The 13897-nt window shown below is 32.9% G+C and overlaps 1 protein-coding gene across 1 annotated transcript in view; it reads left to right on the top strand.

The window, feature by feature from the left end:
- Window positions 1-13330, top strand: part of LOC115233666 (potassium voltage-gated channel subfamily KQT member 1) — a 62031-nt gene extending 48701 nt beyond the window's left edge. Inside the window, exons 14-16 of the mRNA XM_029804219.1 lie at window positions 6317-6473; window positions 10553-10675; window positions 12491-13330. Coding sequence (XP_029660079.1) covers window positions 6317-6473; window positions 10553-10675; window positions 12491-12592 — 382 coding nt within the window. The 3' untranslated portion in view covers window positions 12593-13330. The remainder of the gene's footprint in view (window positions 1-6316; window positions 6474-10552; window positions 10676-12490) is intronic.
- Window positions 13331-13897: the final 567 nt, after the last annotated feature.

Genomic DNA, 13897 nt, shown 5'->3' with positions numbered 1-13897 from the left:
TGTGTCGTATATATTTTCCTCTACGAGACGTAGGATAATTGCAGGCTGTAATTTATTTTATGAAAGATAATCGATCGATCGATCGTCTCTGTGTTTTTTCAATAGTAATCGTGTCTCTGCGCGAATAAATAGCATCGCATAATGTTACATGCTCATTGGTAGGTGGGAGAAACAGGAACGTGCATATATGTGTCCCACAATAAAATAGTAAATGTCAAGAGCGCTAAATCTAGTTAAACTTTTCGCGATTAAGGCCACATGACAGGTTACAGACGGAATATTAAGTTCTGGTAAATGCGTCACAAAAAATCGAATGGATCATGGATAAGTGATTTGACATTTTCTGAGAATAGAGACCAGAAATTAACATCGTTGTTTTGACGCGTCGTAATTATTCGTAATTGCACGTTACTATTTTTATCGGGGGTATTATAATTGGACATTATAAAACATTATAAACAGTTTCTCTAGTTGATTTCGATGGTGAGACAATTATAATATATGTGTGTGATACAATTATATAATACGGTCTACGTTTGCGTTTTTCTCGACGGTAGCAATAATAATCATGTTATACCATTAATAGCTAGCTTTGGTGCACATGTCTCTAGAATAAACATTTTCAGTGGCATTAAAACAATTGTAATTGTTTTCAAAGATATCAAAGACTTAATAAACAAAAAATATATTTGTTAAACCAGCGTTTTGATGAATAATTAAACACAGCTTTTAATTAAATATTAAATATGACATGTTATGACAATAAATTCCAAACAATATTTATTAATTCTGCTCTGGGATAAATCTATTATTTTTTTAATGGCATAAAAAGTACATTTTTTATAAAGTTTTAAAAATCGAAGTTTCGTTTTACCTCAGTTTCAGTAATCTTGACAAGTTTATACGCTTGATATTGTTGTGAAATGTCAATCGAATAATTAAAAAGTATGCTTGTGCAATAGGAATAGACCACGTAACGCCAAAAACATATAAATTCCGTTTGTCAGGCAGTCTGTTTACCGCAGTCTGTTTACCGCTGTCTGTTAATACATATTTCACGATTATCGGAGTCATTCGCACATCGATACGTGACGTCGAAGTCGCGAGATTTAATAAACGATATGCCTCGTGAATGTCTACTGTGTGCCATCTGATAGAAAAATCGGACCACCATCGCGATTGATCCAATTATCTTCGATCGAAACGACGTGCGTGGAATTTCTATGCCCGACGAAGATTTGCGATACGATTGCGAATAAAGAGTAAATTTTTAACCCTGAAAAAAAAAGAGTAGTTTAACGAGCCTCTATATACAAAAAGAGAGAGAGAGAGAGAGAGATCTTTAGAAAAATTTTTTTTTTTTATAGGAATGTTTTTTAAACATAACTATACTGATGGATGTGTGTATTACGTAATTATACACTCAAAAAAATGTCTTGCTGATATAGGTAGATTTCTAGGTGTCACAACAAAAATTTATCGCTATTTTTTGTATCTGTTAGAATATTGTCTGTTACATATAGAATTTATAGCAGCAATATTCTAATAATATCTTCTAGAAAATTTAGGTCCCATTGCCAAATGTTAATCACTGCATTGGATAAATATGAGTTTCGATACTACAGCTGGAACGATCTTTGTGAGAAATATAACTGCCAATTATAACTGCAGCATCGAAAAATTGAGAGAAATTGTTTAAAAGAGCTGGATAGATTGGGCGCGTTATACAAATATGTTAGATGTGGGGATTATATATTCATTTGTTTCTTGTCGCTAATTTTTTCTGTGTACCACAGCCAAACTTTATGACAAGTATGATTGGCCTTAACATGGATAGGCGCCACAGAAAAACATTCTTTCTAATTTTCACAAACAGTTCAGATATAAATTCTGTCTCTGTCACTTAGATTGATTAAATGCGAAACATATGCGATATCACAGTATTTGCTAATCATTTATGTACCTCAGTTAATTTTGCGCACCCAGAAAATTTTTGCTGTTGTTGCAATACCACTTTTTTGAGTGTACGATTCGTTCGATAGCTTCTAAAGCGAACTTTCAAGCCACTGCCATCGTGGTCGATTGTCGAGTTATTAAACGCCCATTTCGCGTGTGTATACTGAGTTAGATCGCGCCGACCGAAATCAGAGTATAGGAAGCCGAGAAATGTACATATATATCGCCATGCAAATTACTTCCACTTTGTATGCGAAATCGATAGTGCCGTGGAATTTTCATGTACCTCTATCTACCTCGTGCACATCATAATATACGGACAAATATCGTGCGGATCGTTATGCGCGAATTCACAAGATGAAGAGAACTTCTCTCTACGCGAGAATAGAGAATACTCTGCTTTTCTCTAGTTCAATGAAATTTAATTTTGCGAAAATCATGTAGCTTCCTTCGTGCATCCAAGCTACTCGGCACACGAGCTCTACTAAGGTTTGAGTTCTGGTCCTTTGAAAGTAGAATCGAATGCTCAGAATTCGATCTCTAATATTGCATCGGGGAAATGTTTTGCAACTTGATAATCAGCTTGATAACCTACCAGATGTCGTTTTTTCTGTCGTGCTTTGCATTTGCATTTTTCAATTTCCACCACCCTATCACCGAATACTGTTAAAATCAGTTAAAAGTTTGTACTTTAATTTCATTTCCAGTTAAATAATAGCCGAAAGAAATGAGAGAATAGACTGTATATTGAGTTGTTCTATATATGTGAAATATAATACATTGTTTTTTCACGTTTTATAGGAGATGATATTATTCATCAGATAGACAAATATTCATCCGAACAGGAATTTAAATTACAATTTATTTTAGAACCGATTACATTTATTATTTTATTTTATTTTTATTGAATACGCGTTTTTATACAAGACGACTTTAACACCTCAAATAGATTTCCTTTGAAATTTGTGTTAAGGAAATATTCTTGTATTTTAAATTCTTATATATATATATGTGTGGTTACTCTATTAATAACATTTCAAGCGTTTCAAGCAGGTGTTTGTATATTTAGCATACCCTTGGACATTTAATTCAGTTTAATTTAGCATTCACCTATATAGCTATTATATCTTATTTAAATCTGGTGAAATCTGTCGGATGTTTCAGTGCCACGAGGTAACATTTTCGGGATAAAAATCTGTGTCCTCGGCTTCCGCTCATTAAGAATTAATCCACGTTCGCGAGACAATTAGACGAGACAATTATTGACACTGGTTGTCGCGATGAAAATACACACATCTCACCGAGAATGATATTCGTACACTGCTGGAAAATTTGTTTCCTTGTTAAAAAATATGCCGATTAAAATTTCTGTGTTAAATAATTAATACATTCATGTGTTAATTTAACATATTGTTGTTGTGTTAATTAAACTCAAATATTAAATTATTAAAATTACTGAAAAAAATTTGAAAATAACACAACGTGCACATATTTTTAATTTTACACGATAGATATATTCCGTATTATTAGTAAAAGGATTTATGTGTCAAAATTTACAGAAAAAGATGTTGATTTTATTCTAGAATAGGAATGAGAATGACTACAGACCATCAATAACATTTTTTCAAGTTAATTTTATCGTTAAAAATATGTTGATTTTACTCAAAATTTATTTCAAATTACTATGAAGTTTGCATTTATTTCTCGCGTTGAAATATTAACATAATATTAGCGTCACCATTTAACATATCCGTATTGTTAAATTAACACAGGAATTTGTGTGGATTATTTGGAATATGCGATGTATGCTAAATTTAAGCCAAATTTTCCAACAGTGTAGGGAGAGAGTGATCGGAAGGACGGGCAACCTTTCGCGGCTTTCCGCGCCATTGACATTTCGAAAGAGTCGATTTTGCGGGCGCGAATGGAACGCACAGTATTTCGCACAAAAGGCTTTTTTCAAACCCTTCTCCACAGACATGTAAGTGCTTTTTTTCACTGCGCCATTACTTTGCGCCGGTGCAAATGACCCAGTTTTCGCGGCGTCGAGCGCGCGCGTCCGCTCGTGCACACTCGAACTTGTTGTATTATACATAAAGATACTTGCCAGATTTTCTCCCTCCTTCCCCCATTTTTCGCTCTCACAGCTCACCTACTTCTGCCCGAAGCTTTCTTATGCTTGCCAACCAGGGAGAACCTCTCGTTCAGGTATCTTTTAGTATTTTTACCGTGCCTCGTCCGGCCTGCATTCACGCCTCGATCTCATTTTAAAACATCATTCCACCGCGTTATAAAAGCAGCCTTTTTATTCGCTCCCCAACACACATACACAACACACACATATATACATTCTATCCCGTTCTTCTTATCCGGTCTGCTGTATTTTTTCTTTTCTATTTTATCAATTATTCTATTAATTACGTACTTTTGCTATCGATAACATTCTATAACGTTCGATATATATATATACATTTTAATGATTCTTTTATTTTTCTATAAAACTCTTCTATTTATAATTTAATGCAATAATAAGGGAACATTTACGTCCGAGAATAAAGTAATTATTTGTCAAGTTCTTTTTATTCTCGGCTCCTCTTATAGGAGATCTTTTTAAGATCTATCAAAAACGGTATAATTATATTTGCGGCATAATTACAATAATAAAACATGAAAAGTAAAGCCTTATATTCTTAAAGTAGTACAATCAAAACTTTTCAAGTTTGATGAAGTCTTTTAAATGAGATTATTTGAATCTCATAGAGAGAGATGAGAATTTAATGAAATTTATAATACACACTAGGGATTAATTTATAACAAAATTTTCCTAGGTACCTCTATATTAATTCTTTCTGCTATTTGTGCATCATTATTTATTTTTCTCTTACATACACTCTCATAAGTATATTTTATGTTAAATTTGTATTAATCATTGTGTGTGGTTTTTATCTCAAAATTTATCTATTTATCTACTGTTTATCATTATTAGATTTCTTGGGTAGCAACGATCAACATTTTCCATCGTGACATTTTATAGAGATTTCTTACGAAGTGTTATCATTATATAAAGTATTTTATCTCGCACATTTACACCCACGACAGAAGCATCTGCAGACGAGTTAAGCATTCTCGAGAACATAAACACCCAAAGAATGGGCACTCTTCTCGAACGTATTCCTCGCTCTTCGGATAAGCGTCAAAAGGTTGAGAAGCAGCGGATGGTGGCTAATATAAGTCGAGAGAGAAAAGAAGCTCAATATTTTAACCGATATATATGTAAGAGTGCGTAATCAGATATTAATATTGACATGTATAACATTGCATTTAACACGTATAAATTTTCTATCTCGTATAACAATTATCTCAAAATAATAAAAAATTACAGAAATACAAAAAAATTAAAATTATGCAAAATTATACCGAAAATAAAATTTTTTTCAATCAATCAAATGAATATATTTTGTTAATTTTGATTCTTTTTACTTAAATAAATATATACTTTGTTCCCAAAAATGTTTTATTATATTAAATAAATTATTAGTTGCATGTAGTAAAAAGATGAAAAATTATTTATTAAAAAGAAATCCTGTGTTTTTTAAACAAGCAGCCAAAATTTAAAAAATGTTTTTTTCTTTTAAAGTAATTTAGTATAATAAAAATAAAAAAAAACAATTTCATTTTTTTATTTGCAAATAAAAGCATATTTTGCTTCTATTTTATATTTTACTAATTCAAATATATTAGCTGCTTGATTAAGATAACTAATTTCTTTGCAAGTATTTAAATAAATAATTCTTTTAATAAAAAAAAAAATGTTTTGGCTTTAGTATATTTTTTTTCAGTGTAGTTATTCTATTGAGATTCAATTATAGCATATTAACGCTTTAGTTTGGAAATGCCTTTAAATATAGGATACTTTATACAATTTACATTATCGAGATTTAATATTACATTTTATCAGTTTCTTGGCCGTAGCGTACGATAAAAGGGAAACGAGCTGTATCTAGTTGCATCTCATCGTGCCATCGACTAGGAAAATTAAGTTAGCGAAGATCGCAGTTCTCTCGCTCTCTCGAAGTAGTGTCAACTTCTCTTTTAAACTAAATCAAAAATTCGAATCTGAAACTACTACCGTAATAAAGTGATTCGCGATCGAATATCGCGTCGATAAAGCGATGTTCCAATTACAATACAACTAACACACATTTTTAGGCGACAGCATTTTTATTCTCTTATATTATTAATGATTTCACATTCTCTTCACATTTTGTCGTAACAAGAATGAAAAAAGGGAAATAAATAATGTGTCCTTCCCTTTTTGTAACATGTCGATTTAAACTTGGACTTCTACTACGTCTTCTAGGCTGACAGAAACACACCGAAATGCTATCCGGGCAATCAGAAAGATCAAATACTTCGTGGCTCGCAGAAAGTTTCAACAGGCTCGGAAACCATACGATGTGCGTGACGTCATTGAACAATATAGCCAAGGTCACTTAAACATGATGGTGCGGATTAAGGTGAGTTCCTCGATAATGATTCTTTTTGTTTGCCATTATCTCCCGGATAATCGCCATTCAAGGAAAGAGATAGTAGTCGATTATTTTAGAAAATACGGTCTCGCTCGCGAAACGTCTGTCTCTCGATAAATCGCTCCAAATCGTTCATTGTGCATTGTAATAATGATGGATGAACTTGTAATAAGCTATAATTGTCTTTATTCAACGGATTACTGAACGATCGCCAATAGCGAATTATTCGTCTCGTTCAATCGCCAACATGTACGATCGCTAACGATTAGCTCGACAAGATCGACGGGGACAGCGGCAAGGTACACGTCGATTTACAGAAGACAATGGAGCCGTGGCGTGAAACAGCCGACAATTAATCAAGGAATCGTTACAGTTTGTATGTCTACGTCCGTTGAACGTCAAAGATCGATCGCACTGAACGAACACCGCAGAATTCACTCTAGTTGTATCTTCGCGAGATACTTTTGGTACATGTCTATTGTTGGAAAATTTGGCTCAAATTTAATATATATTTTGCATGTCTCAAACGGTCCATATAAATTTTTGTGTTAATTTAACAATACGGATATGTTAAATGGTGACGCTAATATTATGTTAATATTTCAACGCGAGAGAGAGAGAGAGAGAAATGAATGCAAACTTCATAGTAATTTGAAAAAAATTTCGTATAAAATCAACATATTTTTAACAATAAAATTAACTTGGAAAAGTGTCATTGATGGTCTGTAGTCATTCTCATTCCTATTCTAGAATAAAATCAACATCTTTTTCTATTAATTTTGACAGATAAATCGTTTTATTAATAATACGGAATATATCTATCGTGTAAAATTAAAAATATGTGCACATTGTGTTATTTTTACACTTTTTTCAGTTGTTTTTATAATTTAACATTTGAGTTCAATTAAGCAATATGTTAAATTAACACATGAATGTATTAAATATTTAACACAGAAATTTTAACCGGCATATATTTTAATAAGAAAACATATTTTTGAACTGTATATTTACGTTTGTATAGATAAATTGTTGCTGCATGTTCGATGTGAGAGCGACCAAATTTTGCTGCTATTTATTTGATATCATAGCCGATATTATAATCAATTACTACTGATATTATAGTAAAATCTGTTTTGTTGGTAAAATAGAAAAATCTTGCTCAAGTAAATTTGCTTGTAGAAGCGTCTTAAATTTACTGCTGGAAAGGAAATCTAATTTGCTGCTAAGGCAACATAGTCTTAGCAAATGTATTGTTGCAGCGAAACCGTCGTTGACTTTAATAACATAACGAGAATCAGTTTACCGAATGGAAATAATTTATTTTCTATTTCTCAACAAGATCATTTTTAATATTCATATAACAAGTCTTCCTCCGATGTCAATATAATGTGACTAAGATTTTCTACAATAATTTTTTTCTTCGAAATTATCTGAAAACTGTTAATATAAAAAACCGGCATCTTTTATATATATAATAAATTAATATAAGATTTTAAATTAAATACATTCAACACGCACGCACACACACACACGTGCACGCGCGTATACACACACACCTGATTTTAAGCAGTCCAATGTATTGTATAACTACAATTTTATCCGTTTATACTTACAACGCGCGATTCGTCTGTTGTTGATGATATTAAATTAATCGTTACATTAAACGATAATACTAATTTGGATTCGAAAGATAGAGTATTAACGTTCGATGGTTGCCGCGGGAAAGATCACAATGTTAAAAAACGAACGATGAGAGACAAAATGTCAATCACGAATAATTCAACTTGTGTGAGCTCACTCTCTCTTGTTCTTTGTCAAAGAAGGTTTAGTGTTTCACAATAAATGAAAGAGGCTTTATTCTCTTTGTCTCTCTCTCTCTCTCTATCTCTCTGTATTGACAAGATCGATAACTCTCGAATTGTCACAGCGAGTATGTTATGGCTGTACAATAATAGCAAAAAGCTGTCAAAATTTAAAAAGAACATATTTTTTAAGTTTATACTGCTTGGAAAGTCAAATAAATAAATCTGAATTATAAAAAGAATTAAAGTATCACAAAATAATATGGCTTTTAAGGGGGGTTTCTACTTTGTTAGCATTGAAAAATAGGCAATTTTTCGAAATTTTTAGAAGAGGAACTAATAAAGATAGAATGATAAACTTTCGTATCCACAAAAATATATCTTTATTGAATAAAAAAAAGAATTGCCATGGTATTTGGAGCTGTGGGGGGGCCGAGGGGGTGGATCAAGCAGCCCGGTGAGATAAATGACCGTGGAATTTCCAGAGCCTCCAAATATTATCTGAAACAAAAGAATCGATCAGTTTTATAATCTGTAGATGTTTACGCATAAAATAGACCAGAATAAAAAAAATATAAAAAATTTTGAGTGAGTTATGGTTACTCAAAGGAAAATAAATTTTTCCAAAAAAGAATGACTGCCTTTGAATAATCATAACTCACTCAAAATTTTTTATATTCTTTTTTATTCTAGTCTATTTTATGCGCAAACATCTACAGATTATAAAACTGGTCGATTCTTTTGTTTCAGATAATTTTTGGAGGCTCTGGAAATTCCACCGTCACTGATCTCACCGGGCTGCTTGATCCACCCCCTCGGCCCCCCCACAGCTCCAAATACCATGGCAATTCTTTTTTTTATTCAATAAAGATATATTTTTGTGGATACCAAATTTTATCATTCTATCTTTATTAGTTTCTTTCCTAAAATTTTCGAAAAATTGCCTATTTTTCAATGCTAACAAAGTAGAAACCCCCCTTTTTACTTGTCGATTTTCCCATTTAATTTATAGAGGACATTGTAAAAATTCCTATCCCAAAAATTATCTGAAACAAAAGAATCGACCAGTTTTATAATCTGTAGATGTTTACGCATAAAATAGACCAGAATAAAAAAAATATAAAAAATTTTGAGTGAGTTATGGTTACTCAAAGAAAAAAAAATTTTTCCCAAAAAAGAATGACTGCCTTTGAATAATCATAACTCATTCAAAATTTTTTATATTTTTCTTTATTCTAGTCTATTTTATGCGCAAACATCTACAGATTATAAAACTGGTCGATTCTTTTGTTTCAGATAATTTTTGCAGGCTCTGGAAGATCCATCGTCATTTATCTCACCGGGCTGCTTGATCCGCCCCCTCGGCCCCTCACAGCTCCAAATACCATGGCGATTTTATCTTGTATTCAATAAAGATATATTTTTGTGGATACCAAAGTTTATCATTCTATCTTTATTAATTCCTTTCCCAAAAATTTCGAAAAATTGCCTATTTTTCAATGCTAACAAAGTAGAAACCCCCCTTAACATCTTCATAAAAGAAAATAGTTGTAACCAATATTTTTTTTAATTTATGACAAAAACTTTTGGTCATGAATACCCCCTGAAATCAACTGCAAAAACAAAAAAAAGAGTAATTTACAGAAAGATTTTGGGTGATTATAAGTATTTTGCTACAATTTTTAGTAAATATCTTTTAAACAAGTAAGTAGATCTAAATCAAGTTTTGCACAAATGTTTATTAGAATTTTGTTAATACATTTGAAAATTTTTATTACGCTGGCAATATCCTTTTGTTTTCAAATTTGTCAATAAGTGCTATAATACGTGATTTTCCATAAGACTAAATACAAATTAAATAACTTCTTAAAACTTAAATAATTTTTAAACTATTAAAAGAATTGTGCTCAAGTTTTGCACAGATGAAATAGTAAGAAAAATCTACGAAATTTTCATGCTTTTGTCAATGTTTTGATATATGATACATACATTTTTTTACATTAATTCTAATCATAAGCCGAAATTTTGACTTTTTATATATTGTTGAGTTTCTGGTTTATGCAAGAATAGCGACAGAGTTTTGGGAATACATCTACGAATTTTTCATCACTATCTCAATGACGTTCCACAAAAATTGCATCAGATTGTAAAAACGATCGTAAAAGAAGTAATGAGCACAGAGAAATGAGACGATATTAATTGCAATACTTGCATTTTTTGATGTAAATGCACGGAACATTAAAAGCACGTTCCATTTGTTCGCAGGAGTTGCAGAGGAGATTGGATCAGACCCTGGGTAAACCGGGGAGTTACCTGGCGGGAATCGACCGGGCAGGCAATGTGAAACCCATGACGATTGGTGCGCGTTTATATCGAGTGGAGCAGCAAGTGCGTCTTTCTTTCTCTCTTTCACTTTACCATAATTTTATCATAATTATTTAATTTTATTTTAATTTCTAAACAGTATATAATTTAGCATAAAATTTATTTCTGTTTTTGCGTGTGTGATATATATGTACTATAATTGAAAAGATTATTTCTAAACCGTCTTATATTCGCATATATTAATATACACATGATCTTTATTTTTTTATTTAATATGAATTTAGGAAAGATTGCTAATGAACTTTTCAATTTGCGACAAAGTTACGATAAAATTGTACTGGCAATACTTACGATTTTTACCAAATTATCTCTCGAACAATTCTTCCGATGATTTTTGTCATTATAGAAAATTTGGATGCGATATCGATCTTTTTTTATAAATTATTCTTTCGACTCACAGATTTCCTCGGCTCAAAAAGAGGAAAGCGCGAATTACGAAAGATACAAGATGGGATTATATTTGACGCTTAATTATTTTGCGAGAGAAACTGACATTGGAATTAATTATGTAGAATTGGCTCCATTTTGCGACATTTCCGATCATCGTCAAAGATTCTTGCATATAATTTGTCAAATAAAATATTTAATATAAATAGAAGCGTAAACTCTCATTCTCGAGATGAAAAATTTACACACAGTTGGAAAATTTGACTTACATTTAACATATATCGCATGTTCCAAGCAGCCCACACAAATTTTTGTGTTAATTTAACATAATATGGATGTGTTAAATTGTGACACTAATACTATGTTAATATTTCAACACAAAATTAATGCGAACTTTATAGTAATTTGAAATAAATTCCGTCCACGCGTTTTTTGTGAGATTATTATATAGTTTGTTATATTGTTTGTTATACAGGGTGCGGCATTTAAAATGACACATCTAAATATTATAAAAACATTTTATAAAAAACATTTTAGACAAAAGTTGTTTACTTTTGAGGGGGGGAAGAGAATAGAAATTATTTATTTTTAATTTGGTGGAAGATCATTTGAAGGTCAACTTCATTTTTCTGAATGGAAACCCCTATTTTTTATTGCGTATTCTTATAGCATATTTTTATATTGCATATTCTTGAGACTTTTTCAAAACACTATAATAAAGTATTTTTTCATTAAATATTTTTCGAGTTGTTTTATATCTTAATATGACATATTTTAATATAAAATATATAAAATATCTCGTAAAATATTTAGTTTTCTATAATCTTACCGTAATACTTTTGTTTGAAACATTTTTTTATAAGATGCTTTGTTTTTATGATATTTGGATGTATCAATTTAAATGCCGCACCCTATATAGTTTCATTTATTATCAAATGCAACCTGATAATTTTTCTCAAAGATAAAGAATTACATTTCATTTATGAAACATTTTTTGTTACTAACTTTTTAATAAAGAATGAGCGACAACTAAAATCTTTTAAATATTATTCAGGGACATAATCTTGATAACATATGTCAAGGTCATTGGGGCTGGGTCTTCTTTTGTCGATTTTTACCAATTCCAGTGATATTTTTGGTTATAACTTTTAAACCATTCAAAACCCACATATGGGACCTTGACAATTGACCTTAATATGATCTCTTGAGACCACATGCAAAGTTCCCAATCGAAGGGGTGGCTCATTCGGAACAACACCCGTTTTAATAATTTAACATTTGAGTTCAATTAACACAACAGCAATATGTTAAATTAACACCTAAATGTATTAAATATTTAACGGCATATTTTTTTAACAAGAAAACACAAATTTTCCAACTGTGTACAGTTGCAGATTCAAATGTGCATCGAGACGATGTTTCTGCTTTCAGCTGTCGGTGATGGACAAGAAGCTGGAGCAGTTGATGTATGTGCTAAACGCGTTAGCACAGAAACAACAGATACCTCTGCGTAGTATAGAAGATGATGTGTAACAGAGAGCCCCCGGCGAACTCGTGCAATTTGTTTTGCCATCATCCGCATTTCCACGGACCTTGCCACGCGTTACCATAACTACAGTGACACCGAATATGCTCAGCGAGAGCTTTTAACGTGAAAGATACATATGTATGTATTATATATCACGCGCCCAATAGTATCACGAAAGTACAAACGTTGTTAAAGCTACTTGGTTCTATTCGCCTGAAAAGACTCACGGATGACGCTGAAGAGACCCCACGACGTGGTCGAAGAGATTGCGGGAATTAACGGTAATCTCGACGATTTTTGTAAATTCCACTGGGACCACAGAAGTCCACGCTTGCATATCTTTGTAACAATAATTCGGTGGAACGACGTATCGATGATAAAATCGTCGTTATATATCGCTACTTGTATATATCTCGGCGGGAGATATAATGAGAGGTGACAGAGACCATGTTGCCGACTCGAGAGACTGCGAGAGGAGCCTTTGAGCGTAAACGTTTTGACAACAAAGTCAAACGTACAGGATGATGCATAAGCAACGAGGCGCGGAATCGAGAGATAGAAGTTGCGGCGCAATTCTCCCCGCAGTTGCGCTTTGTAGAATCGAAGACGGAGGCACGCGAGATACCGTACGTCGTAACTAAGGAAGGGCTGTGTAAGAAATACATTATTCATCGCGAGGAGTGATCTCGCGGAGGGAGATCGATCTTATCGTAGGGAAGAAAAAAAGGATATCTCTCTCTCTCTCTCTCTCTCTCTCTCTCTCTCTCTCTCTCTCTCTCTCTCTCTCTCTCTCTCTCTCTCTCTCTCTCTCTCTCTCTCTCTCTCTCTCTCTCTCTCTCTCTCTCTCTCTCTCTCTCTCTCTCTCTCTCTCTCTCTCTCTCTCTCTCTCTCTCTCTCTCTCTCTCTCTCTCTCTCTCTCTCTCTCTCTCTCTCTCTCTCTCTCTCTCTCTCTCTCTCTCTCTCTCTCTCTCTCTCTCTCTCTCTCTCTCTCTCTCTCTCTCTCTCTCTCTCTCTCTCTCTCTCTCTCTCTCTCTCTCTCTCTCTCTCTCTCTCTCTCTCTCTCTCTCTCTCTCTCTCTCTCTCTCTCTCTCTCTCTCTCTCTCTCTCTCTCTCTCTCTCTCTCTCTCTCTCTCTCTCTCTCTCTCTCTCTCTCTCTCTCTCTCTCTCTCTCTCTCTCTCTCTCTCTCTCTCTCTCTCTCTCTCTCTCTCTCTCTCTCTCTCTCTCTCTCTCTCTCTCTCTCTCTCTCTCTCTCTCTCTCTCTCTCTCTCTCTCTCTCTCTCTCTCTCTCTCTCTCTCTCTCTCTCTCTCT

The sequence above is a fragment of the Formica exsecta genome, unplaced genomic scaffold (genome assembly GCF_003651465.1).
Source record: "Formica exsecta isolate Colony F162 unplaced genomic scaffold, ASM365146v1 scaffold181, whole genome shotgun sequence".
Lineage (NCBI taxonomy): Eukaryota > Metazoa > Arthropoda > Insecta > Hymenoptera > Formicidae > Formica > Formica exsecta.
Note: the sequence above shows the minus strand (reverse complement) of the source record. Positions and strands in the feature narration are given on the sequence as shown.